The following is a 24730-nucleotide window of genomic DNA, read 5'->3' as shown; positions in this document are numbered from 1 at the left end:
ATCATCTTTAAATTTAAATGAAAACCAGTTTTAGAAAATTATATGTGCTTGGGGGTAGGTTGGGAGGAATGACAAAAACCCTTTAGAAGTTGTGACGTATTTAAGAGTTAAATTTAAGAGCATAATATTGCGCCCAAAGCAGTGTATACTTTCTGAGGGGACAAAATGGGAAAAGAATTAATTCCACTTACTTAGCTATATATTTCAGCTCTCAAATTTGATACTGTTTACTTAAAATAGCTTAAAATATTTTCTTCAGTAACTGTTTTAAAGATCAGTAAAACTTAATGAGAAATACAGATTTAGAAAATTCTGAAGAAAGTGATATTTGTCTTATTTTAAATTTGTTTATATTTTTAGATCAGGGTTGTCAGACGTCCCGAACCAAAATGACAGTAAGTATTGCTTAAGTAAAGTGCTAAATATTGGTTTTTATAATGTGGCATAAAAAAATAATTAGTCCAATTTAATCTGATCATAATAAAAGACTTTTTACTTTCCTCTGTTTAGGGATGAAAAGGAGGAGTAATAATGTACAAAGGGCATGCATATTTGGCAAAACTATTCATTAGGGCCAGGCTTGAAGTGGGCCTCTGGTAGAATCATGGGAAATGAGGGTGAAAGGTTAGGCTGGACCAGATATGTATTTATTTCTCAAATAGGGATCTGAAGATCTCTGATGGGGGCTAGGATTTGTAACTTTTTAAATTTGAGAAATACTTCCATAGTGTGTCATGGGTTTTTTCTTTGTTCTTTTTTCTTTAGTCTTTTCCTTTCTTTTGGTGTAATACATCAAATTCTTTTTTTTTTTCTCCCCAAAGCCCCAGTACATAGCTGTATATCCTAGTTGTAAGTCCTTCTAGTTCTTCTGTGTGGGATGCTGCCACAGCATGGCCTGATGAGTGGTGTGCAGGTCCATGCCCAGGATCTGAACCAGCGAACCCCCGGCCACTGAAGTGGAGCGCGTGAACCCAACCACTATGCCACCAGGCCGGCCCCAATGCATCAAATTCTGCTTTTATGTTAGCATTTTAAGACTTTTGTAGGTTGAAAGTGGCCGTTTGTGTGTAATAAAGAAAGAGAACAAGCACTGTTTTGGCGCCCTTGGAAGAGCAGTGAGCCTGCCCTCTGTGTGCTAAGTCTAGCAATATTCACCAGTCTGGGGATACTGGTATTTCTGGCATCCTCATCCAAGGGGAGGTCTACAGTAACCATGTATGGGCATTACAATAAGTCTCTGGGCTGATAAGAAAGAATAAATCAGTGATTCTTAGCTCTGGCTACACATTAGAATCACCTGGGGAGTTTTCAGTGTCTGGGCCCAAACTCAGAAATCCTGTATGTTTGAAATGTTCTTCAGGTGACTTCAGGTGATTTTAATATTTAACCACTGTTTAGAGCCACTGCTATGGATGAAAGGTTGGTGTTTTGTATTATTCCATTCAGTTTTTGTTTTTAATGTTAATAGTTAAAATCCTAGAAAAGTAAGAGTGCTTTTTCCTTTGCTTTCCTCCCCTATGTGTCATGCATTGTGAAAATGGTTTTTTTTTTGTTTGTTGTGAGGAAGATTGGCCCTGAGCTAACATCTGTTGCCAGTCTTCCTCTTTTTGCTTGAGGAAGGTTGTCACTGAGCAAACATCTGTGCCAGTCTTCCTCTACTTTATGTGAGATTCTACCACAGCATGGCTTACCAAGCAGTGCTAGGTCCGCATCTGGGATCCGAACCTGCGAACTCTGGGCTGCCGAACTGGAGCGCGTGAACTTAACCGTTTTGCTGCTGGGCCAGCCCTGGAAATGTATTTTTAAGTTAGATAATTCAGAAATACATAAAAGTATTCAGTTGAATCATCTCATTTTAATACTAGGCACTTTTATCCATTCTGAGGAATATAAACATGATGACTCCCTGTTTTGTTATCTTGGTGCAGCCAAAAGGCAACTCCTCAACATTGTTTCAAGGCTTTTGACCAAGTCTTCAAGAAACTCCTTCTACCAGCACAATATTAAACTCTTTTCTTCTCTCACAGCACTTGAACCATATTATATGACAGAGGGAAGGAGGGAGCATTATTAGTAGGGAAGGACAAGCCAGTGTGCCACTGCAGCTGCTGCTTTTTGTCTTACAAAGTCCTCTCCCATCTCTTCTTTTTAAAGACTTTGGAATCTTTTAATTACCACCCCCACCTCAACCCCCAATAAACTTCAAAAGATGAGGGCTTAGCTGTATAATTTTGGGAAAATTGCTTCATTGTTCTTTCTGTAAATTTCCTTATTTGTAAAATGAGGATGAAGATAGTACCTACCTCAGGGTTATCACATAGTAAGTACTAAACACATGGTAGCTGTTGTATTCCAGAACTCATCAAGACAGTATGTGTAATAGTTAAGAACATAATGAGATGAAACTACTCGTATTTTTAGTTCTGTCACCTTTATCAGGTTGTGTAACTTCTGAGCCTCAGTTTCCTCATCTGTAAAATGGGAGTGATAAAAAGACCTACCTCTTGTGGTGTTATGAGGATTAAATCACTCATTTTGTGAGTTAGGTAACTCTGGTGCTTTACATAGTGTCCTAGTCTACTTGAGCTACTATAACAGAAGGCCATAGATGAGGTGGCTTATTAACAACGTATTATTTCTCACGGTTCCGAAGTCTGGAAAGTCTTAAATTCAAGGTGCCAGCAGATGTGGTGTTGCTGAGGGCCTGCTTCCCAGTTCATAGATGGCCATCTTTTCGCTGTGTTCTCACATGGTGGAAAGGGTGAGGGACCTCTCTGGATTTCCTTTGATGAGAACATTAATCTCATTTATGAAGACTCTGCTCTCATGCCCTTATCACTACCTAAAGGTCACACTTCCGAAGGCCATCACATTGGGGATTAGCTTTCAACATGAATTTTAGGGGCATACATTGTTTCTAGCACATGTCCCTGGTGAATAGCAAATACTCAACAGATGATGGCTTTTGCTATCATAATTTTTATTATTTTGAGTCCTTATTCAGTACTCATTGTAATAGGTATAGACTCCGCCTGTTGCCTGTCAGAGAAGTGGGAAGCATTATCAAGTGTGGGTTTCCACCAGCTGTTGTAGTTCAATTGACCTAAGGTAATATTGGCAGAATGACAGGAGGTGAAACATCAGTAGTCTAGAACATCTATGATTTTAGAAACTTTGTTCTTTAGTGGGGATTCTAGAGTATTTCCCAGTTCAGACCCAATTACCCGGTGCTTGTTATGTAGTAGATCCTCAGTAACTTAAATTATTCCCATTTTACAACTGAGGAATTGAGGCACAAGAGATTGAGGGACTTGCTTGACGTTACACAGCAATAGTGTAGGGAACCAAGTTCCCTAGCTCCTTGTTCATGACTGTCTCTTACAGCTTGATTAATTATACCGTTTGAAATCCTGATGAATCTAGAATAAGCTCTCACTAGCACCAACCCCTTTGGCCGTATGTGTTTATTTGTAACTCATAAGATATCCGCCATAAACAGGTTTGTTTTTATGTATATCCTTCCAGACCTTTAAATGCGCACAAACTTTAAATAGTAAGTGCTTTATTTTAGTACAGTCAATCCGCATTATTTGTATTTGTGAGTTTTCCTACTGTCTAAAATTTATTTGTAACCCCTAAATCAATACTCATGGCACTTTTCGAAGGCATTTATAGACGTGCAGAGCGATGAAAAATGAGTTGCCTGAGGCACATCTTCCTGCCAAGGCCGAACAAGGCAAGGCTTTACCGTCTTTTCTCAGCTCATACTGTAAGCAAGTGTCCCTTTCAGTCTAATTAGTGCCATGTTTTTTTGTGCTTTTTGTTGATGATTTTGCTATTTAAAAGGTTTCTCCAAGTGTAGTACTGAAGTTCTCTCTTGTGTTTCTAAGCACAAGGAGGCCGCTATGTGCCTTGCGAAGGAAATAAGTGTGTTAAGTGAGCTTCATTGAGTTGGCTGTGAGATGGTGTTCATGAATCAGCAATATGGTACATCCAGAAAAAAGAATAAAAAATTTGCCAATCTGTAGATGAGGCAACTCCCAGTGCTAAAGTAAAATCTATAGTGCATGGTGAAACTATGGAAAAGATAGAATAGTAACCAAATTTGTGGACTCTTGAATTTATGACTGATTTTTAAAAAAGCATAGTGAACAGCATTATTTTGAGCCTTTCTGCTCACAGCACGTTACCCAAGATGAGGAAAATGTTAAACCTTTCTTGCTTAGTGCTGGCTGGCTCATGCATTTGAAGGCGATATGGTGTGAAAAATGTTAAACTTGCAGGAGAGGTGGGTTCTGCAGATCAGGATGCTGTGGAAGAATACCTGCTAAGTGTTTTTTCAGGAAGAGGATTATATGGACAAGCAGGTTTTCAGTGCTGGTGAGACTGACCTGTTTTTTTATAAAATCTTTTGCAAATGACCCTATATAATACAAGTGATATCCAAAGCCCCTGACTTTCAGTCTTTCAGAGACCCTGCATCCTTGCTGTTGTGTGCCGATGACAGGGGGAACTTTAAGTGCAAACCCCTTATGGTGAGCAGATCCCAAAATCCACAAGCAATTAAAGCGAAAAAACTGAAACGTATGCCAATACGTTAGAGGTGGGACAAAAAGGCATGAATCTGGTCTCAAATATTCTGGGATTGGGTGCACAACTGCTTCATCCTAGATGTTGAACACTATCTACAGAATGAAAACCTTGCCTTCAAGGATTTATTGTTGTATAATATCCATTGCCGTGGAGAACTCAAAAATGCGCATCTCACTGTAGTTCTTTTTATGCCCTCAAACACTGTGTCTCTCATCGAACCTTTGGTCAGGGCGTAGTTAAAGCTGTCAAGGCCTGCTTCAGGAGGGAGCTTGGGAGGCTCTCAGCACCAACAGGGACACCACCACGATAGCCCACCGGAAGTCAGTCACTGTGTGCAGCAGTATTGCTTCGGTTGGCACAGCTTAGGACAGCATCAAGCAGGCTATTGTGCATGACTGTCAGGAAAATGTTTCACCAGATTGTATGAAAAACTTTGAAGTCTGAAGGTGTTACAGAAAGTAAAAAGAACACTGTTAAAAACATAATGCCTATTGCATGCAAATAAGTAGAGAGGGCTTTGGGGACATGAAGGAAGAAGACGTGGATGAAATTTTGGCGGAAAAGGCAGTTAGAGCCCACTAAAGAAGACCTGGACAGGATGGCAAAACAAGCTATCAGATTTGGTGATGAAAGCCAGCCTGAGACTTCCAAAAATTGTCCCTCTAACAGCAGCTAAAATAACGGAATGGAATTCTGCCTTGGAATAATTGTCAGTAACATGGAAGAATGTGACCCTATGCTTGAGCAAAGCCTCAAATTTAAGCACCACTATGTTTGTGCCTTACATCAAGATGCTTAAAAGATTTGAGGCGAAAAGCCAAGCAGACAAGGCTGACTTAATTTTTGAAGCCAGTATGGGAGCAAGAATCACTGACACTTTCAAAAAGTTGCAAGAGCCAAATTCCTGAGGTAGAACTGCCAGGTGTCACCATGCCACCATCATCGACGTCTTCCTCTTCTGCAGAATAAGTTCCATCAAGCTCTCCCTTGCTTGTCTTGGGGCATGCCAAGGTTGAGAGGTTTAACTGCACAGTGCACTGCCCCATCGTACATCCTGCAGCTCCACCAATAGTAAGATGTTAAATGTTTTTTATAAAACTTTAAATGCTTAATTTTGGGGTTTTTTTTTAGGACTTTATTTGTATCACTATACAATATACAATGTGTTCACAGTAATGCGTATGAGTACTGTACAGTATGTGTATACTGTATCTGCGTGTGAGTGTACATGTCTGAGTGAAAGTCAATAATTACAGTATAGTAGAGAACATTACACAAATGCTGTAATCATAATATATTTTAAAGAAATACTGCATATAATTATTTGTAAGAAATACATAGTAAATAAAGTGTGTTTCAACAGAAGCAAGGTTATATATTGATCTGTTGATGAAAATGTGACCAGAAGCTCTCAGGAACCTAACCCTCTATTTCTTTCTGGAGCAATGGTGTGGTATTCACCACTTCTTCATGGCGACTGTTCATGGCAATTGTGGAGAACTTAACTAGCCCAGATTATGAGAATTGACTGTATTAGTATTCTGTACCATTTTTCCCACATCAATAGGTGGTATGGAGAGCACTTTATCTTTAATTCCTTATGGACAGGTCTTCAGCTTATTTTAGATTTTATTTGTGTGTGTGTGTTTTGTTTTTTTGTTTTTTTCATTTGCAAATAATGCTATGGTGAATATGGTGAAAACATCTGAAAGACTATCTATAGGATAAGTTTCTAAAATTGCAATTGCTGGGACACAGGAAACACCCAACTTAAAGTTTGGTAATATTTGTGGTAATTCTTTTCATCATTTTTCTCTTTTCAAATTCAGTACTATGTATAAGCTGTTTATCCAGTAGAGGGAGCTAAAGTACCAGATAGCCATCAGAACTGTAGGAACTTTCTTTTTCTCAAATAACTTTAAAAGAGCCTTATTATTTTCAAAATTCAGGTTAACCACCTTTTTTACTTAAAAGTCAGAATTGTCTTTTTATGTCTTTTAAAAATATGCTGATGGTATCCTTTAAGGTAACACAAATCTGTAAAATGATTGATTACTGCTGCTTTGCCAGTAGTGGGATAGATTCCTATTGATCCTTCCACATTAAGACTATGGTAAACATAGTAATAACAACATAATTTGTTTATACTCTTCCACTTTTTGTCTTGTTTTGTTTTTGGTGAGGAAGATTGTCCCTGAGCTAACATCTGTGCCAGTCCTCCTTTATTTTGTGTATGGAATGCCACCACAGCGTGGCTTGATGAGTGGTGCTAGGTCCCCACCTGGGATCCAAACCCATGGACCCTGGGCTGCTGAAGCAGAGCGCGTGAACTTAACCACTATGCCACACGGCTGGCCCCTGTACTCTTCCACTTTTGTGTATTCCCTCTGCAGGACCTAGAAACCAGTATTTCATTAACTCCAGGAAGTAATAAAAATTAGAGGCAAAAATAAAATGTTTCTCTTTGCTTCTCTATAGGGTTCAGCGCCACCTCCTTCTCCAACACCTAACAAAGAGATGAAGAACAAAGCAGTTCTTTGCAAACCTTTAACCATGACAAAAGCTACTTACTGTAAACCTCACATGCAGACCAAATCTTGTCAGACAGGTAACTTAGGAAAATTGGACTTACATGCTTCCCTTACACCTCAGCTAAGAAACTCATGCTCTTCTCAAGTAATAGCTACAGAATAGATTTGTTTGGTCCACTTTCTCATTTTCTTTTGATTTTGCTTATCCAATTTTATATATTGACTAGAGAATACAGCATGTCATTTAAAATCATCAATGAAAATCACCCTCTGGTAAAAGGCTAGAAAACAAATTACGTTACAAGTGAAAAAATGTTGTATCAAAAATTTCCTTGAGGCTAAGACCCAGTGAAGTTACAGTATTCTCTTGAGAAAATCACCTTATGTGTGGTCTGTAATGATGATAATTCTCTTTCCTTGTCAGAACGAGATGAAATAGTTAAAATATGTGTTTTCATCAAATTTAGATGTTAGCTGTATTCTAATTGTTTGATGAAATAAACATTTTTGTGGGAGTTGTGAGGGGAATCTGGTAAGGTGACTGAAACTATATAAAGTTTTTAAAGGATATTTTCTTTCTCTTAAAAAAAAAGGGCCTTAATTCTATTTGTGCTCTCTATAACTTAGAACAGCTACTGCATTAAATTTTGTTAAGTTACCTAATTTTGTGAAAACTGGGAATTTCTTTAAAATGGGCACTGAGGCACTTACTTTTCTTTGTTACCAAATTATTTTAATATTGAGCAGCTATATTGAAGTGCTAGTTACCGTTTCTCCGTGAACACGCTTTGTATTTTTAGATGATAATTGGAAGACAGAATACGTCCCGGTGCCTATCCCTGTGCCTGTGTACATCCCAGTGCCCATGCACATGTACAGCCAGAATATTCCTGTGCCTACTACGGTTCCTGTTCCCGTAAGTCAGCTGTTAAGTTCTTTTTCATTTTGAGATTCGTCAGGCGTATATGGGAGAACAGTGTTGTTTAAGTTACTCCCTGGGTGAAGCTCGTGAAACAGAGGATTGAGTCTTTGCCTTTCTTCAACAATTAGCTTAGGTTTGGACGAATCTCTGTCAGTGTTGCTTCATGTTTAATCAGGTGTGTGTTCACCCTTTAGAGAGAAATTCAGCAGAGGTCTTGTCTGCTTTACTAATGTTGTCTTTTACATTTGAGTTCACTTTAGAAGGATCTGTGAAGCTGTAAGGTTTAGAACTGAAACATGGAATAGAGTTTCATATAAATTCATTACATTACTTCATCCTAAATCATTTGCAGTATTTAGGACACTGTGTCAGGGCTTGGCTATTGTAGACCCCTGGGGGACAGAAATGCCTCAAAAATTGTTTTTCTTTAATTTTTATTTCAAAAAGCAGCTGCTTGTATTCTGGGGTTTTTTGGTCACAGTTGACCTCTTAGTTAGTTTTCATATGTGTTCCTTCCAAACTTTTATTCAGTATGGTATTGTCAAATGGATCATATGTCAGACTAATTTTTAATTTGGAAAAAATGCCTTTTAATGTTGAGTAAACCTAACAGTGCATCCTTTGGTTAATTAGGTGCCAGTTCCTGTTTTTCTGCCTGCCCCGTTGGACAGCAACGAGAAGATCCCCGCAGCAGCTGAGGAGCTCAAACGCCAAGTTTCTTCAGATCCTCTTGATGCAGAGTCGCTCGCAGGGACAGATGCGGTGACTGAGGATGAGGGGAGAACAGAAGCTGCCAGCATCAACAGTGAGCTGCACTCTGTTACACCTTGTGAACACGTGTATTGTTAGTTTTTAATAAGCATTGTGATTGATACAGTGTTCCAGGGCATATATCGTTGTGTTTCAACTTGATGTGGGAGTGGGGGAAGGATTGCAACAAAAACGTGTTCTATATCAAGAGATCCACACTATATCTAGCTAGGTGCTCTATTTTGCCAAGCCCAGTTTCAAGTAGGAATTTGTACAGTCCCTGTTTTAGTAGTAATAGCATTTGACTTGTAAAATCAACTCAAAATTATTCTTGTTTTAATGAACTAGCTCAGACACAAAACTGACTTGTAGTAGGCTTTCATAATGATCCAGGGGCCTGCCTGGTGGTGCAGCAGTTAAGTTCGTGCCCTGTGCTTCAGTGGCCTGGGGTTCGCTGGTTCAGACCCTGGTGTGGACCTGTGCACCGCTTGTCAAGCCATGCTGTGGCAGGAATCCCACATATAAGGTAGAGGAAGATGGGCACAGATGTTAGCTCAGGGCCAGTCTTCCTCAGCAAAGAGAGGAGGATCGGCAGTGGATGTTCGCTCAGGACTAATCTTCCTCAAAAAACCAAAAAAAAGATCCAAACTCTTCTTTTGTAATGGTTATTCCCAATTTTGTCTAGTGATTATTCTAATAAGGTATTTGCATTATCTAAACCAACGTTTATCCTAACTCTCTTAGGCTCGTGCTTGCCAAATCGTATATAGCATGATGAATGTTTTGTGGATGATTCTGTCTCTTAGAATATTTATTCCTACCCTTCATTCTCTAGTGACACCCAGAGTCCTCTTTCAACCGTGAACTGCCCAGTTCCCTTTACCCTAGAGCACAATAGCAACACTATATATTTCATAATGTGACAGTGTTTGTAAAGTGTTTTGTTATGGAGTTGTGAAATTAATTTAGTGGGTTGCACCCAGTTTTTTTTAAAAAATGAAGTGAAACGGGGAAAAAAGTGTGAATTCCTCACAGAAAGGGTATTGTTTGGTGAAACCTTTGTTTCCAGTGTGTGTGTGCATGTGTCTGTTTGTCCTTCTGTCTCCTGCCACCACCCTCAACAGTGCGTTTCTTACTGTGGATTCAATGCAAAAACTTTTGAAAACAACTGATCAGAACATTGGAAGACAGTTGTAAATAAACATATATTGAATGATGGGGAAAACCTAGGTCACAAATCAAAAAGAATGTTGAAAATTATCTACCCTTATTAGTTTATTTTTGACAAGAGATTGCTTTTAGAAATACTCAGCATATCAGAGCTGTTTTACTATCAAACACGCTTATTAACTTTTGAAGTGGGGCAGTCAAAAACTTACAGGATTAAAAGTTTTTGTATACTTATGATTAATAATTATAAAGTTTATACTAGTTTACATTTCAAGATAGCTATGACTTTTCCTTTTATGACATATTTATATAAGTATTCTTGTTTTGTATTTACAGTTAAATGATTTCCTTTTGCCAGATTAAATTACAGGTACTGTTGAGGTTTTCTATTATAATTTCTGATGATATTATGAATTGATTACAGGTATAATTATTGAAACAGACATAATTGGTTCAAATCTCTTGAAGAACTCTGACCCAGAGACACAGTCCAACATGCCTGATGTACCATATGAACCAGATTTGGATATCGAAATAGATTTTCCTAGAGGTACTCAAAATGCTATTTTATTCTTTCAACGTGAGCTGTGGTTATGGAATTTAGTTATGGAGTCAACTGTGAATCTGATCGTTAACCATTTAGTGCTCGAGTCATTGCCTTTATTGTTCATATTTGTCTTCTCTTTTTTACCCAAATTACTCAACAGTTAACTTTTGAAATGAGGCACAGGATTGAATTGTAGGGACCTAAAAAGAATTTTTTAGAGCCTTAAGAAGAACCTTTCTCAAAGTAATTCAGTATAGAAAATTTCAAAGAAAGAGAAAAGAATAAAGAAGTGTTGTCTTTTTTTAAAATTTAAATAAAATATTGATAGTATTTTCCTTAAGACCTTTTTGAAAATTAAGTTTACCTTCAAAGGGAAAAAATTATTTTCAGGTCTTTTGTTGTAAAAGAAATGTGTTCTGTTTTTCATTATTTATTTTCTTAATTTATCAATGGCTAATAAGCACATTGAGTAGAATGTAAAACATTTTATTTTGGAAAAGATTTAATAAATTGAAACAGATTTGTATTGAAACCATTTAGATCTTATAATTGAATTTTGGGTTGTAATAATTTTTCTGATATGTTAAACATTTCCATGAAAATTCTGTGTTGCTATTCATTATACATTATTTTTAATAGTCTGAACAGGGTTTATCAGCATTCATAGACCATGTTAGATACAGAAAATCACTCACTCTGCATCCAGCACAGGTTACCCCCACATGCTTGTGCCCGTTCATATCCTGTGGTTAGTTCTTTGTTGGCTGTGTAACATAAGCCTGTGCTATTGTGTTTGCAATGAAAATTCTTCTGATTCAATTGTCAGCTGCTGAGGAGCTTGATATGGAAAATGAATTTTTATTACCACCTGTTTTTGGAGAAGAATATGAAGAACAGCCTAGACCTCGATCTAAAAAAAAGGTATAAAATTTAGTAATATTCTTGCATTTGCCTAATTTCTCTCTATATAACTATAGAGTAAGGATACAGTGATCTTCAGTTGTACCTGAGAATATGGGAAGCTATTTTGTTTCCTAGATTTAAAAAGACTTTAAGAGGTAAAGTTTTTAGTACTTCATTTCTAAATAATAAAAATGTCTCAGATTTAGTTGTAACTTCATAGAAGAGTGAATATTATTGCCACTTAGTTTTTCTTTTTAATTTCGTCTTGATAAAAGGTTGACATAGTTGGGAAAAAGAATTCAGTTATTTGGCAAGAATTGAGTCTATTTTCTAGGGGGCTATTTTTGCTACCGTTACTTCTGATGACACTAATCAGTGAGATTGAGGTACACAGTTAATTATATCTGGTCTCTTTTAAGCATGCCAACTCATAGGACGACATGCTGGATGGTTTAATCATTCAGGCAGACCAAATCTAAATCTGTTAATAGGTATAATTGTTTTAAATATTTGATCAACAATTTTCTGTATGTGTAATTTCCAACATTAAGCAAGAGCAAAAGAAAACAAAAGATGACTTCCACAAATTTCCACCCCAAAAAAGAAAGAAAACTGAAAAAGGAGTGCCTGCAGTAGAACGAAGCTGGACTCCTACTTAACACCACACTCAGAAATTAACTGCGAAGGGTTGTAAGACTTAAACCTAGGAATAAAGTCATAAGACTCTTAGAAGAAAACACAGGCCTGCATCTTCATTATTTCCTTAGGTTAGGTGTTGATTCTTAGTTACAACACCAGAAGCACAAGGAACAAAAGGAAAAAATAGATGAATTGGACTGACTACTTCAAATTAGAAATTAGAAATTTGCCATCAAAAAAGTGAAAAGGAGGAGCTGGGCTGGTGGCATAGTGATTAAGTTCAGCACACTCCACTTTGGTGGCCCGGATTTGTGGGTTTGGATCCAGGGTGCCGACCTGTACCACTCATCAAGCCACTCTGTGGAACCATCCCACATACAAAATAGAGGAAGATGGGCACGGATATTAGCTCAGCGACAGTCTTCCTCAGCAAAAAGATGATTGGCAACAAGGGCCCATCTTCCTCATCCCCCCAAAAAAAGGGTGAAAATGAGTGGTCATTCCCTATAAGGTGGAGTCATTGAAAAGTTCCTCAGATTCTCTCTTAGATTAATATTTAGAATCCTCTTATTTTAGATTTTTAGTTTAATGATGTCTTATATTTAATTTCTCATCATTAGTGACTCATGGCAGAAGTTAATATGATTTTGTTGTACAAAGTGGTTTTTGTAGAAATATGGCATTCTTAAAGATATATTTCAAATAATGTTGTAGGTAGCTATTCTCAAATTCAGGAATACCGGTCAATTTTAAGCATGTAAGTATATTTCTCTTTGATTTGCATTTGTTGAGAGATGGGTTACATAAGGTCATGAAATAATATAGGCTTAAAAAAAAGATTTTACAGTGGTATTTTACTCACAGGGAGCCAAGAGAAAAGCTATATCAGCATACCAGTCTCATGACGATAGTTCTGACAATTCAGAATGCAGCTTTCCTTTCAAATATACGTATGGTGTAAATGCATGGAAACACTGGGTCAAAACTAGGCAACTTGATGAAGATCTTCTGGTTTTAGATGAGCTAAAATCTCGTAAGTATTCTGATTTTGTTTCCCTATGTCCTTTTTAAAATCAAGATTTTTATTAACTACTTTTAATTTAAAAAAAATACATGTAGCTTAAAGCATTGTAAGTATGTTTAAATGTAGCTTTTATTTTACTTTTAAGTTCTTATATAGAATAAATTAATTTCAGAAAGTTTCTTAATCTTAAGACAGTAAATAATAATAATTACTAATTTTTAAATTTCCTTTTAGCTAAATCAGTAAAGTTAAAAGAGGATCTACTCTCTCACACCACAGCTGAGCTTAACTATGGATTAGCCCATTTTGTCAATGAGGTCCGACGGCCAAATGGAGAGAATTATGCACCTGACAGCATCTATTATCTTTGCCTTGGGATACAGGAGGTGAGTAATTTAATGGCTACTTTTGAATATAATATTAATAAGAGAGGTGGTTGTGGTAGTTCTTGGAGAGAGAAATGTTATGCTTCAAGAATATTAAGGGTAGCTTTATGGAACATGATGATTTATTGGCTTACCAAGAAAGACAAAGAAGAATTTAATCTATTACGAAATACTACAATATTGTAAAGGATTTTCTTAGCTACTTTATATTTAGGTGTTTCTGCTATAATGAGATATGTTCCTAAAAATCCTCAAGTTCTTTAAAACAGTGTACCAAAACCAAAAAGAATTTTTGTGAAAAACAGAGTTCGTGACGGGCCACTTGAAATTCTCTTGTAACAGGCCTAATAAAGTTGTATATTTATTACCATATATATGATAATCAAAATGCCATCATTCTCTCCTTACAATTGCAAATAAATGAATTTACGTTCTGAGGCATATGTAATCGTGTCATCTACGAATAAACACAGTTTTACCTCTTTTTTTCCCCAAGCTGCATGTCTTTTATTTCTTGCCTTATTACATTCGTTAGGGGCCTTTCCCCTACCCACACCCACAACTTTGAATGGAAGTGGTGAGAGCAGAAACCCTTGCCTTATTTCTCATCCTTAGGGAAGGTCTTTCACCATTAAGTATGGTGTTGCCTGTAGGTTTTTTTGCAGCATCGTGTTACCAGGTGGAGGAAATTCTCTTCTGTCCATAGTTGGCTGACAATTTTTCTTTTGATTTTGTTGCTGAGAGTTTTTGTCATAAATGGTTATTGAATTTTGTCAACTGTTTTTTCTGCGTCTATTTAGACAATCATATGGTTTTTCTCCTTTATTCTATTAATAATGGCGTATCAGTAAATTTTCAGGTGTTAAATCAACCTTGAATTCCTGGGATAGACTCCTCATAACCCTGTTACAGGAAGTTGAGTCTCTGGATTGCTTTTTACTGAATGAATTATTTAAATATTAGAACTCCAAATTCTATTAGAGGTTTGAGAGCTAACTGGATTGCATAATGAATGCTTATAAATTATGTCTTTAAATGGGGTTTTTTCTCCCCCAATTTTTAAAAATTTTTGTTTATCTTATTTATTTTTTTGAGGAAGATTAGCCCTGAGCTAACATCCACCACCAATCTTCCTCTTTTTGCTTAGGAAGATTGGCCCTGAGCTAACATGCATGCCATCTTCCTCCACTTTATATGTGGGCTGCCTGCCACAGCATGGCTTGATAAGTGGTGCATAGGTCCTTGCCCGGGATCCAAACTGGCGAACCCCAGGCCACCGAAGCAGAGCTCACAAACTTAACTGCTATGCCACCGGGCTCTTTCCCCCAATTTTTTATTGTGGTAAAATATACATAACATGAAATTTACTACCTTAAACTATTTTTATGTGTATAGTTCAGCAGTATTAAGTGCATTCATAATCTTGTGCAAACATCATGACCATCCATCTCCATAACTTTCATTTTGTAAAACTGAAACTCTATACCCGTTTGACAGTAACTCCCCATTCTCCCCTCTTCCAGCCCCTGGCAACCACTGTTCTATTTTCTGTCTCTATAAGTTTGACTAGGTATCTCACATAAGTGAAATTGTACAATATTTCTCTTTTCTTTGACTGGCTTATTGCACTTGGCACAGTGTCCTCAAAGTTCATCTGTGTTGTAGCATACTGTAAAGAAACTTCCTTCCTTTTTAAATAAGTTCTTTATGTACTAAAAAATGTTTCCTCAAAAAATTTTTTTTACTACTGAACAGTACCCTTAAAAATGGTTAAGATGCTAAATTTCATGTTCTGTGTATTTTTTACCACAATTGGAAAAAAATTGTTTTACTATTCTCATCATCAGACATATTTTCACAGATTTGATTTAATTTTTGTGAAAGACTGTATGGTATTTATAAGCAACTTTAAACATCCTAAAACTCAATATAAAGATAAGCTATCTAAAATAAACTTGCCAGAAATCATTACTGTTTAATGTTACTTCCGTGTTTACAGAAATAGAAGCTAATTTTGGACGATTGTGCATATTTTTCTGTCGCATAAAATAAGATAATGTTGAAGAAGAAGTGTGCTTATCTTAGATATGTCTATAGAAGGAATAACATCTTTAGCTGTAAGGACTAAGTCTTGTGAATGAACACAGGAGTAGGCAGCCACTTCCGTGTTTGGAGTTGCTTTTCTGTGAATTGTCCCTTTGTGTATTGGGTTGTTTATCCCTGTCAGTTTGTGAGAGTTCCTTGTTTATTCTAGATGTAATTCTTTGTTATCCCCAAATTTTTTCCCAGGTTTTTAATTTTTTTTATATGCTAAGTCTTTTATCTGGAGGAATTTGTTTTTTAAGAAGAGTATGAACTCCATTTACCAAATTAAAAAATACAGTAAACTCACTTATATGGCTTGTTAATTTGAGTTCTGTGTAAATAGTTTTCTGATAATTAAATTCTATTAAAATACATATAACATTTTTAAACTTACTTAATCTTTCTTTGATTCAGAAGGGCCTTAAGAATTTGCCTTATTTTTCATAGCAGTGGTATGGTGGATTCAGAGTTTTGCTAATCCTTCTTTCATTGGTTCATTTAAGAAACATTAGTTAAGTGCTTATTTTATGCTGAACACTGAACATTGGAGTAGACTTTACATTTTTTAATTATTTACTGTTTTCCACGCAATGTGCTAAGTGCTTGACATGTCATTTAATCCTCTCGGCAACCTTACTATTACCACCATTTTTTGATGAGGAAGCAGAGTTGAGTAGCTCACCCAAGGTTACACAGCTCATACATTTTCAATCTGGTAAGCAGTTTGACTTGAAAACCACTATAATATGCTCTGCTCAAGGATTTGAAGTATATAGACAAATAATATTTAACAGTGCTGTACTCATGGTATGGTATGTTGGTGACACAGAATAGGGGCTAATCGATTCTTCCTAAGAATGTAGTGTGAGAAAAAAGAACAATGTTTCGAGAAGACCTTTTAAATTGAGTTTTGAAGTATATCTAGAAATTTACTAGACAGAAAGGTGGAGGGAAGAACATGGCATTCCAAAAAGAGAGAAATATATGCAAGGGCACAGTTTTCCAGGAACTTCTTGGCGTGGCTAGAATAGACTGAAGTGTGGAGAGCTTTGGGGGTGGGTATGAAGTAGGTAAGAGTCATATCACAAAGGGCCTGTGTTCCTTGAAAAATGTTTAGACCTCGTCTTTTATCCAGGGTGAAACATGAAAAGGTTTTTTTGCATTTTTAAGGATCACACTGGATATTTTTTCTTGGAGATAGGCAGCTGAAACAAGTTATTGTGCAGAACTACTGATTTGTGTCTAAATTAATGGTGGGTTATTTTACATTTTTCTTAATGAAGCTGTATGTAAATAGCATTTAATAAGAACCAATTTTAGACACTTATAAGTAGAATCTCTTAAATATATCTAATAGCCATAAAATTGTGTCTTATATTGCCAACATTTATTTTATAAATTGTTTTGCATATTGTTACACATAATAGGTTTCTTGCTTAGCTAGCTTTTCAAAATGTTCTTTAACAGTATGTATTTCCCATATTGGTGACAGTACATATCCAGACAAACATGTTAATGGTCTTAACGTATTCTCTAAAATACGTGCTTCTCAACTGCCTATTAACTGTTACATGGGATTTTCATTCTCCTTCTCAAATACCAATACCAGAATTTCTACTTAAGTAGGTAGATATATACCAATGTGCTGCTTTGCATTTTTATTTTATTTTATTTTTTAAAGATTGGCACCTGAGCTAACAACCGTTGCCAATCTTCTTCTTTTTTGTTTTTTTCTTCTCCCCAAAAGCCCCCAGTGTATAGTTGTATATTCTAGTTGTGAGTGCCTCTGGTTGTGCTATGTGGGACGCCACCTCAGCGTGGCCTCATGAGTGGTGCCATGTCTGCGCCCAGGATCCAAACCAGTGAAACCCTGGGCTGCTGAAGCAGAGCGCGAGGACTTAACCACTCGGCCACGGGGCGGCCCCTGCTTTGCGTTTTTAATACACAAGAAAACAGGCTCTTGAAACTTAGGTAGTCTAAAATAAGAAGTGCTCCGATTATAAAATAAAAGATTTCAAAGAATTTATATTTTAAAAATGTAAAATATCTCATTAATTTTTATATTATTATATGTTGAACTTGTGTATTTTAGATATATTGGATTAAGTGAAATGTTAATTATACCTGTTTCTTTTCTTTTTTTTTAATGTGTCTACTAGAAAATTTAAAATTACATGTGTAGATCACACTACATTTTTATTGTTTAATGCTGCTCTCTGCAGTGGTTCCAAAATTATCTATGGATCTCCAGTTCTCTCAAATATTGTTCCAAAGCAGTCTTAAGTAAAATGAGAGACTAGAACCTTTATAAAGGAATTTATATTTTGGAAAGAGGATGCTTATTTCTTCAAACAAAGACTTTCTGTGAAGATAATTTTTTAAGATTACTGCTATTCAGACAGGCCTGTCTCGTCAGGGCGTCTTCTCCATGCTGACTTCCTCTAACGTGCTGCTGTGTTTGATGGCTTCTCCTTTTCACTGCTTCTAAAACCACAGCTTTTTTTTCATCACCAGATTTCCATTGGTTGCAGGGCTTTGATGATGGGACAGATTAGGTGTTTGTAAATTGAGACTGCCTTTAATGGAAAATCACGACAATAATGGTACAGTATTGTTTCTCATACTACCACGATGACTAAGAAAGCATGTAACAATAAGGGCAGCAGATCTTTTAATTTATGCTGATTCCCTAAGGAAGCCCTTTCAGCAGGACCAAGCGGCAGCACCTCTTTTATGACCTGCTTTGAGTAGGGCTGAGTTGGGAGCTTAGTAGTTTTGGCTTTCGTTACAGTTCTGAGTGTACATGGAAATGGTTTTCTCCTTGTTGCTAGATTCATAGCTGAAAATTATTTCAGGATCATTTCCCTCAGTTTTTTATTACGTATTGCTTTATGGTAAGGCAAAACACAAATTGCTGTTCTAAACATGAGGATTTCATTTTTGTGATTGTTTTATATAATGTGCACTAAGTTTACATTTTTTAAAAAATCTAGGAACCATACTTTTTAAAAAATTTTTATTGAGTTAATGATAGGTTACAATCTTGTGAAATTTCACTTGTACATTATTGTTTGTCAGTCGTGTTGTAGGTGCACCCCTTCACCCTTTGTGCCCATCCACCACCCCACCTTTCCCCTGGTAGCCACTAATCTGTAGGAACCCTACTTTTAAGAAACTATTTGTAGTCCCATTAAGTAATTGAATCAAGATATTGTATTTTAACCAATTAATGCTATAATTATAATGTTGAGGGATTTCCAGATAATTTAGGAAATGATATGTTTAAAACTTCTGCCCTCTGACTAACGCAAAAGCAGGGGAGGGTTCTGACATTGTCACTTCATTGCTTGGCAGGCAATCGGTCTGTCATTCTATTTGAAAGGCATTAGTTAGGAATTTTTTTCCTATCATTGAAATTCTGCTGACTAATTGTTCTTCTGACTAGTAGTAACATTAGATCACCCCAGATGATGGTACTCTAATCTAGTTTTTTATTAGTGTATATTTGGTACATATTTTTTCATTCTTTGACTTTTCACTTATCTGTGTCTCCATATTTAAAGTAGCTGTCTTGTAGGCAGCATGTTGTTGAGCTTTGCTTTTTCTTTCGTTTTGTCTTGGTGTGTTTAGACCAAGAAAGTTTTTTTTAGATAAAGGACCAGATAGTAAATATTTTAGGCTTTACAGCCCTACTTATTTGTGTCATGCCACCAGTCACCTCTTGCATTGCAGTATGACAACAGCCTTGGACAATCTGTAAATGCTGAGCAGATCTGTGTTCCAAGAAAACTTTACAAAAAAAAGACAGTGGGTTGAATTTGGCTCGAGGCTCTGCTGACCCTGGTTTAAACCTTTCACGTTTAATATAATTTCTGCTATCATTGGGTTAAACTCTATTGGCCTGCTGGTTGCTTTGTATTTGTTAGACCTGTTCTTTGTTTTTTTGACTTTTTCTGCTTTCTTTTGAATTAGTTTTTTTTGTGATTCCATTTTGTCTCCACGATTGGTTTATTATTTATGCCTCTTAAGATTTTTTTTAGTGATTGCCCTAGGATTTACAATCATTATCTACCTTCAGGTGTTGTTGTACCACTTCATGTGTAATGTGAGAACCTTGCAACAATGTATCCCCAATTCCTGCCTCCCATTCTTTGTGCTATTGTTGTCACCATTTTATTTTTACATTATTTTTAAATCCCATTAGAGACGGACTTTGCAAACTTCAGTGTTCTAGTCATTTTTTAGCAACTCTCACTGTTAAGGTTTGTCATAGTAACAAGATTCATAAATTTATATGACTTAAAGGAGAGTTATGTATAGAGAGGCAATAAGGAAACAAGCATTAGCCTAACAAAGTCAGAGTGCTAGAAGAGATCTTTAAACAGCTACAGAGTAAGATTCATCCCATCCTTACTATTCAGAACTTTTCTTTAATCATGAATAACTTAATTACTCTTACTTTACAATTTCATTTTGTTTTCTCCATGTACTATATAATGAACACTGGAGCCAGATATTTTGTCTTTTTATGAAGATTCTCATCTAGTTCTTATATTTTAGATTCTTGGTCGTATTTCAGCTTTGGGTTTTTTAAGCAAAGGATTAATTGGTAACTTATGATTCTTTATGATTTCTAGATGTATAGATAAAGCCGATAATCTCTCATATTTTATTAGTATGCTTGTTTTTCTTAGATATAAACCTTATTTTTTTCTTAAGAAATACAGAATATGAGTAATATATTCACTGTTTATAATTAGCTGGTTTTCCTTCAAGAATTTTTTTTTTTATTGTAGTACTTGTGTGGCAGTAATCGAAAAGACAACATATTTATTGATCCAGGATACCAGACATTTGAGCAAGAATTGAATAAAATACTCCGAAGTTGGCAACCAAGCATTCTTCCCGATGGTAATGCTCTTTTAAATGAAAGTGTTGCTAACTTGCTACTGGAATTTTTATTTTTACAGAAAGTATATTAACAATAATTAGGAAATAATTTAAATTAGCATATTTTTCAGAGTACTTATTTGTGAACTCATCTGTTCATCTTTTGTTGAACTAGAAATGAGTGTCGTTGATAACTGGTGTTTGTGAAGCACTTTGTAATAAATGTCCCCCTACATTCTCTGGAGTACGAGACTGGGTGTTTGTTCCCTAAGCCCTCCAGTGCAGATTCTGACATCAATTTCTCTAAGAAACCTCTGTTTTCTATGTGTGAAGAAAATGTGTTTGTGAGTGGAAATCACTTATTTATTTAGAAATTCTACAGATTTAAATTTCATTGTCTACTTGTCCTACAGAAAAACAGACGCACACATCTAGTCTCTTACTCCAGAGGTGCCCGTTCCCTAGCCTGGTGTGCTCGCTAGCCTCTGCACTGTCAGAGAGCTGCTTAGGTGATTCTGACATTCGTTCCAGTTGACCTGGTGTGAGTGGAGGATTAGAATAGGTGTGTTGTTGATTTAACTAGATCTATTTCTAGATGGTTAAATGAAAACTTTTATTTGTTATAATTCTTTTAAAATATTTCTCTCTATTTAAGGATCAATATTTTCTCGAGTTGAAGAAGATTATCTCTGGAGGATAAAACAACTAGGATCGCATTCCCCAGTAGCTCTTCTGAACACCCTCTTCTACTTTAACACTAAGTATTTTGGCCTGAAAACAGTGGAGCAACACTTAAGACTGTCCTTTGGCACTGTATTTAGGCATTGGAAAAAAAATCCTTTAACGATGGAAAACAAAGCATGTCTTCGATACCAAGTGTCTTCCTTATGTGGAACAGATAATGAAGGTAGCGTAAAACAGATTTTTATTTTGAGATTGTCTCTGGCAGGGCTAGCCAAATCTTGCCTTACTAAAGACTGCCTGGGTCACTTGTTAAGAACCTAAGGACAATCATTTTCATAAAATAAGACAACATATGTCTTTTTAAAACCTCTCAGTTCATTATGTTTGAAAAATTATGAATTACCAGAAGCCACAACTTAGAACTCTGAAGGACAGCTAGTCCCATTCTTTGGTATAACAGATACCAGGAGTGAATAGAGTAAATAGTACTATCTTTCTTCAAGATTGGTCTTAGGAAGCTTTTGTAATTTTTATTTTTTAAGATAAAATTACTACTGGGAAAAGAAAACATGAAGATGATGAGCCAGTATTTGAACAAATTGAAAATACAGCCAATCCTTCTAGATGTCCTGTGAAAATGTTTGAATGCTACTTGTCTAAAAGGTAAGTGTTAATGATACTTAATTTTTAAATGGTAGTATAAGTTAGTTGTCTTTAACACCACCAAGAGGTGACCTTTTTTTCACTGATCCTTTTGTATATTTCTCTTCTCATTTATATCTAAGCCCATTCAATTATAACTTTTTTAGTCCCATTTTTATAAAATACCCAGCTTCTACTTCATGCTTTACAATTCAAACATATGTTAAGAAATAGCTCTCTACTGATGAAATTACTTCTATTATTGTCTTTTAAATGACAGCAGTTACAATGACTGTGTAAAGCAGGGGGCACAAACCTTGTTTGTAAGGGGTCACATAGTAAATATTTTAGGCTTTTTGGCTGTAGAGTCTATATTACAGCTATTCTTTTCTGCTATTTTAGCCAGAAAGCATCCATGTACTATATATAAATAAATGGTCATGACTGTGTTATAATAAAACTTTACACAAACAAGTTAACAGGCTATAGTTTGCCACCCCCGATGAAAAGGTATGTTCAAAGATAGTATAGATAGGTGTAGATGAAAACAAAGTACTTACATTTAAGAGAAAATAGCCTTTTAAGACGGTCTGAGAGAGAGAATAGTGTTCTGAAAGTACCATACTTTTCAGCTATACCACTGCTTTTTCCCTTAATCTGATACCAACAGACAGCTTTTTTAAAATTTTATTTTTCCTTGTTCTCCCCAAAGCCCCCTGGTACATAGTTGTATATTTTTAGTTGTGAGTCCTTCTAGTTGTGGCATGTGGGACGCTGCCTCAGCATGGCTTGATGAGCGGTGCCATGTCTGCGCCCACGATCCAAACTGGTGAAACCCTGGGCCACCGAAGCAGAGTGCGTGAACTTAACCATTCGGCCACAGGGCTGGCCCCCCAACAGACATTTAAAATATTTTTAATTAGTGAAATGTTTAGACCATATATTATTTTATGCCTGTCCCTTATTTTAAGAATACACTCCCTAATTTTCAAAAGGTTAGCATGGACTCAGAATACATTTTCTTATGTGAACAATTTTATAAATTATAGTTAGGTCCCCAGGTTAGCTCTGAAGAACTCAAAAACAATGTCATTTATAGAATGAGAGTAATATTTCTGAGGATGGTTTGGGGTAGGCCCTATTTGGCTGCAACAGTATATCAGGAACTTCCAGTGGTAGTAGCTGTTTGTTAGTTGGAAATCCTTATCTCAGTATTATCTTGTTGGTATTTTAAAAATTAACTTTCTATTGTGTAATGCTGTTAAGTATTTTTATTTCATGTGCTACCATATTTGATCAATTGTAAGACAGATTTTACTGTCTCTGAAAGTGGGATGCATAATTGATGGGACGCAGTTGACTGGGATATTATAATTGATGCATCTTAAAGTTATAATTGGCAGCAGTGCTTTACTTGTTTATGGCAATATTAAAATAATGATAACAAATAATGTTTCTATTGATGGTGTGTTGGATTCAGTCAAATACAGAATTCATTATGGATGGAAAATACTATTTTTATCACAGAAATTAACTTTCAAAATATCTTCATGATAGGATATTTAATTTAGGTAATAGGGCATATGGTCTAACCACGTAATGTAGTTAGCGATAGCAGAATTATTCTTGAAAGAAGAAAAGAAAGTTGTGGGGAGTTTTGTATATATACTGTGAAATTGACTTTCTCCTTTCTCCCACAGTCCACAGAACCTTAATCAGAGGATGGATGTTTTTTATTTGCAACCAGAATGCTCTAGTTCTACAGATAGCCCTGTCTGGTACACATCTACTTCACTGGACCGAAACACCTTGGAAAATATGCTCGTACGGGTTCTTTTAGTAAAAGATATTTATGATAAAGACACTTATGAACTGGATGAAGACACAGACTAAAAAGGAACGTTTCAGAAGCAATCGGGATAAAACAGCATTAGATAGTCATGCTGCTAGATCTTTATTATGGAAAACATTTCAAGTTTACTCCTTCTGTTTTGAGTTCTGTAGCAGTGTACCCACACTGGGTATTACCATGTAAATAATCTGTGAGTGAAAGTTGCCATTATTCTATGTAGTGGTTTTAGGATACTTAACACATACATTCAAATTCTTTTTTTATTATTATTTATTTGATTAGGTATGTTTGTAACTTTTTACATTACAAAATATGAATGAGAATGTGCCATGTATAATTTTTTTTCTTGTAGTAAGAGACATCCATATTGCACAGCTGTACTGTTGGAAAGCTTCCTTGAAAAGGGGACTCTGACTGGGTTCTTGACCAGATGGTTGTGTATGGGTAGCACTACTCAAAGTTTAGAACTTGCAGTGTCTTTCAGAATTTTTAAAATAAACTGTAAACTAATAGGCTGGGTTTTTTGTTTTGTTTTTTGGGAGTTTGTTTGTTTTGTTTTACATTTTAGTTACAGAAGCCTTACAACGTTATGTAGAGAGATACCATCTTCTGTACCAAAATAGACAAGAGAATGCTGTCAATATTGGTGTACTGTAATGTGAATCTATACTGGTGAAAACAACTTTTTTCCCCCTTATTAAAACCTTAGTGTCCTTTTCTTATTTGTGGCTTTCTGCATCACCCCAGTCAGTGATAAGATGTATATATACATATATATATGTGTGTGTGTGTGTATATATATATATATATATGTGAAGAATGCTGTTGAAAACATGATCATTGAGACATTTTCTTTGTAAAAATGTCTGTTGAAAGTACAAAGTTCTGTTTTCTTTTTTGTGCCACACGTAAGTACCCAAAGTCCTCTTCCTTTGTAGAAATTTGATCCCTTCCGCTCGAAGGATACAGATGTCGCAGTACCTGAGTAGTACTCTAAAGCTTGACCAACTTTATTAGAATTCTTGTGCCTGCCCTCAAACATGACTGATGCATACATAGATTGGATAAAATTATTTTTAGAAATGTCACTCCTGAAATAGTTATTATAGAAA

At 36.0% G+C, this 24730-nt stretch overlaps 1 protein-coding gene across 2 annotated transcripts in view; it reads left to right on the top strand.

Annotated features, from left to right (window-relative positions):
* Positions 1-24340, top strand: part of ZMYM2 (zinc finger MYM-type containing 2) — a 93447-nt gene extending 69107 nt beyond the window's left edge. For both annotated transcript variants that reach the window (XM_046663796.1, XM_046663795.1), the window contains 12 exons: positions 361-395; positions 7072-7201; positions 7925-8040; positions 8680-8851; positions 10391-10516; positions 11340-11434; positions 12920-13088; positions 13314-13465; positions 20347-20461; positions 21096-21347; positions 21667-21787; positions 23467-24340. In XM_046663796.1, the coding sequence (XP_046519752.1) occupies positions 361-395; positions 7072-7201; positions 7925-8040; positions 8680-8851; positions 10391-10516; positions 11340-11434; positions 12920-13088; positions 13314-13465; positions 20347-20461; positions 21096-21347; positions 21667-21787; positions 23467-23659 (1676 nt within the window). In that variant the 3' untranslated portion in view covers positions 23660-24340. The remainder of the gene's footprint in view (positions 1-360; positions 396-7071; positions 7202-7924; positions 8041-8679; positions 8852-10390; positions 10517-11339; positions 11435-12919; positions 13089-13313; positions 13466-20346; positions 20462-21095; positions 21348-21666; positions 21788-23466) is intronic.
* The last annotated feature ends 390 nt before the right edge of the window (positions 24341-24730 follow it).

The sequence above is a fragment of the Equus quagga genome, chromosome 6, assembly GCF_021613505.1.
Source record: "Equus quagga isolate Etosha38 chromosome 6, UCLA_HA_Equagga_1.0, whole genome shotgun sequence".
In the NCBI taxonomy this organism is placed as follows: domain Eukaryota; kingdom Metazoa; phylum Chordata; class Mammalia; order Perissodactyla; family Equidae; genus Equus; species Equus quagga.
The sequence above is the reverse complement of the archived record's forward strand: the minus strand, read 5'-3'. Positions and strand labels throughout refer to the sequence as shown.